This window comes from Populus euphratica, unplaced genomic scaffold (assembly GCF_000495115.2).
Source record: "Populus euphratica unplaced genomic scaffold, PopEup_1.0 scaffold5232.1, whole genome shotgun sequence".
Taxonomy (NCBI): domain Eukaryota; kingdom Viridiplantae; phylum Streptophyta; class Magnoliopsida; order Malpighiales; family Salicaceae; genus Populus; species Populus euphratica.
In genome coordinates, this window is record NW_011505001.1 from 1,207 (window position 1) to 4,497 (window position 3,291).

Sequence of the window (3,291 nt, forward strand, 5' to 3'; positions counted from 1 at the left end):
AATGCCTACGTTCCTCTTTATTCGTCAAGGTTTGCTTGGATGGGAATTCAATGTGCAGAAAATTAGATCTCCTGGCACATAATGGCTACAGTTCTTTGATTACTACTCTTAGCCATATGTTTAATACCACTACTCTGTGTACGTATATATATGTATACGCATAGAATTTCTTAAATAACTTAAAAACTGAATTATATTGCAGTTTTATTAATAGATATCTTTGTTAAACTTAATAACGACCCTTTGGAAACAGACCCTGAAGCTGTTTGTATTCATGCACAAAGGCATAATCATGTCCTAACATATATAGATAGGGAAGGAGACTGGATGATGGCAGGAGATGTCCCATGGGAGTAAGTATATAAATAATCCTAGCTAATAATTTATGTTGTGAAATATGTTCTTTCTTTCTTAATATGTTCTTACACATTATTTTGATTTTTTTTTCTTTAAGATCACTTAACGTTGTTCTATTCAGATTGATTTTAAAGGTATGTACAGGATGTTCTTGGCCTCAGTGAAGAAATTGATGATTACAAGAACATCCAGTGTATTTCTGGGCAGCTCGATTCAAATTCAAGATAGCGCCAGTTCTTAAGTGTATTCATGAAGGTTCAAATGGTGTTGCTGAAGCAAAAGGGGAAGCCAGTTGAACAATCCCAGTGTATTTTTAAGCTCAATTCAAATTTTGGTAGCCAGTTCTGTTAGCCTTTGCAGAACAAGAACAGCATTTTATGTTGCAGGCCAAAATCTTTTACATTGACCAAGTCCCAATTTTCCTACTCTGTCAAATTGGCGTGCTAAAGAATGTTAAAATTCAGCTTGACTTGAATGATTCGTTGGGTCTGCTGTGTTTTGCTTTTAGCAACAAGGGACTCATCAGTACAATAAAATTTCAACTCATCTTTCATGCCCTTCATTTCACAAAGCAAAGCACAACCGGTTTGTCCATATCAATTGAGCTCACAAGCGATCAATGAATCAGATATACTCTTGCGTTTGAATGACTGCTCAAAATATTTTTGTACGTATCACTCTAAGGTCTGAGCAATTAATGCAGTAGTGGAAAATGTGAATCATCCTTCAGCTTTACCGAACAGAGCTCTTATATTTCCATTATGCAAATGATTCTTGTTAATATTTCAATCTGTTTCAAACAAAATACAAGCTGTGCGTGCCGAGATCAATAAGGGATCTAGCATGGAAAAAAAACTCAGTCAGACATACTTGCATGTTACAACAAGGACTCCAAAAACTCGCTGATTGTAGCGTATTTCACATTTGGATATAGTTGTGTCCCTTCTGCTCCACTTTGAGAATCAATGTCAAAGTATGTGTGATCTCCTTTTACAAATGCAGAGTATATGAAAATCATATACATGTTGTCCGGATATGGAGTCTCTGAAATGAGAAAACATCACATACTTTTGTATCATCTTAATTTAAAGCAAGGTAAACCAAACAAACCAGACAAGGGTTAAACAGAGGAACATAGAGAGAAAGCAAAGCAACAAGAACATTCTATTCTATCTCTTCATCCAAAAAAAATTTCTGCATGTTAAACTGGGAGCCAGTCCTACATGGGTCCACCAGAATTATAAAAGATCCCAGCACAATTTCAAGCGTAGGCAAAGTTTCCAGACAAGGGAGATTGAAATTTGAATAAATATATGAAAAGCATATATGGATTTGATGATTTCAATAATTTCTGTTCAAGCAACAAGAACGGTTCTTATCACATCTAAGTTTTACGGAATTTTAACTCAAGTTAAAGGTCATTAGTCTTCTAAATGGAAGCCCCAGGCATAAATAACGTAACCAGCTAACATACCTTTGATTTTCATAAGCAGCTCATCTTCTGGTACATAAATCTTCTCAAGCTTCTTCCCAATCTTACTCTCCCAAATCTCAACCAGCTCGTTCATCGAGCAAACATTTCCTGGAGGCCTCAAATATAGCACCTTGTTCAATGTACGTGGGTCATCCATTGAACATATTGTGAAGGCAGCAACATCCTGTTCCTTCACAAAGACAGCTGCAGACAAACCACAAGAAAAGAACTGCAAGTTACCATAATTCTGGCTTCCTATTTGGCTAAATAAAACATATACAAATAATTAAGGATCTTGGCCAGCAGACCTTTGACATTCCCATCTCCAAACACTCTGATCTTGTCCCTGGGTGGAGTCTTTAACCCTGGTTGAACTAACGATGGAAGTAAATAGCTTGTAAAGAAATTGCAGGAGATGAAAGTATAGGGAATGCCTTCAGCTTCAACAAGACGCCGAATCTCAGCTTTCCGCAAGTAGAAGTTGTAGTCCATGTCAGATATTTGAATTCTATCTGGATCGGCTCCAAATTCAGAAGGAATAAACCTCTGCAATGATTAACACATTCATCTATCTAATTCAACAAAAGAATCAGCTTTTGACAATGGTTCATGCATTTCTTTGTCTTTCGGTCCACACTTTCTTCTTCTTAGCATACTTATCATTTCATTTACCAGGATGCTAAAATACAAAATTCTTATTTAATTTCTTAAGGAATCTTGGTCGCACTCGCTTCATTTTTCCAGTATTTTGCCACTCGTGAACTTGACAAACACCTTTTGTCCAATCAACAGGAACAATTTAGGAAACAAGAGCTATTCCAGTTTAGAGTGAAAACAGAAAGCAGGTGAGGAAATCATCAATGTCTAGTATTAGCAACTTATACTGCAAATTCTGTCCACGGATGAAAAATACCAAAAATTTCCTTATCCCTTCATTCTGGTTTCGTCATATGAAATTTATTACCACTACGGATGTGTAATCTTCCTATTTTAATTAACATTCCAAGGTCTCCAGTTTCCATTTCCAATGCACTATTAGTACACTCAAACCACAATTGAAGGGAATTAAGATGGAACAAAACCAATAAAAACCCATCTAAACAGAAACAAATAGAAGTGAAAAATACACAACCTTGATGCACCCAGCTTCTTTAATAACTCTAATAAGTACCATCTGTTCAAGAACATTTTTTGATGGAATTGAACATATCACCACTTCTACTTGCTTCACTGCGCCCACAAGACTCTTCTCATCCTCCAATGACCCCTGGAGAAAATCCCAAGCAAAAATTCAAAAACAGCCCAAAAAAGAAAAGAAGAAATCTTTACACCAACAAAACAAAACAAGAAGAAGAACTAACCTTTATGAGTGTGGCACCACAATTGGACAAAGACTGAAGCTTTTGTGCTTTAACAGGATCATTAGGAGCAGAGTCTCTAACAAGAACAAAAGTGGGGTG

The 3,291-nt window shown here is 36.3% G+C and overlaps 1 protein-coding gene across 1 annotated transcript; it reads right to left on the reverse strand.

Annotated features, from left to right (window-relative positions):
- Positions 1-1,088: 1,088 nt before the first annotated feature.
- LOC105120166 (probable pinoresinol-lariciresinol reductase 3) lies at positions 1,089-3,288 on the reverse strand (the record flags this gene model as incomplete). Its single annotated transcript, XM_011018357.1, has 5 exons — positions 1,089-1,401; positions 1,832-2,035; positions 2,140-2,377; positions 2,964-3,098; positions 3,193-3,288. Coding segments are annotated over 5 exons (840 nt in total), but the record flags the coding sequence as incomplete, so codon positions are not given.
- Positions 3,289-3,291: the final 3 nt, after the last annotated feature.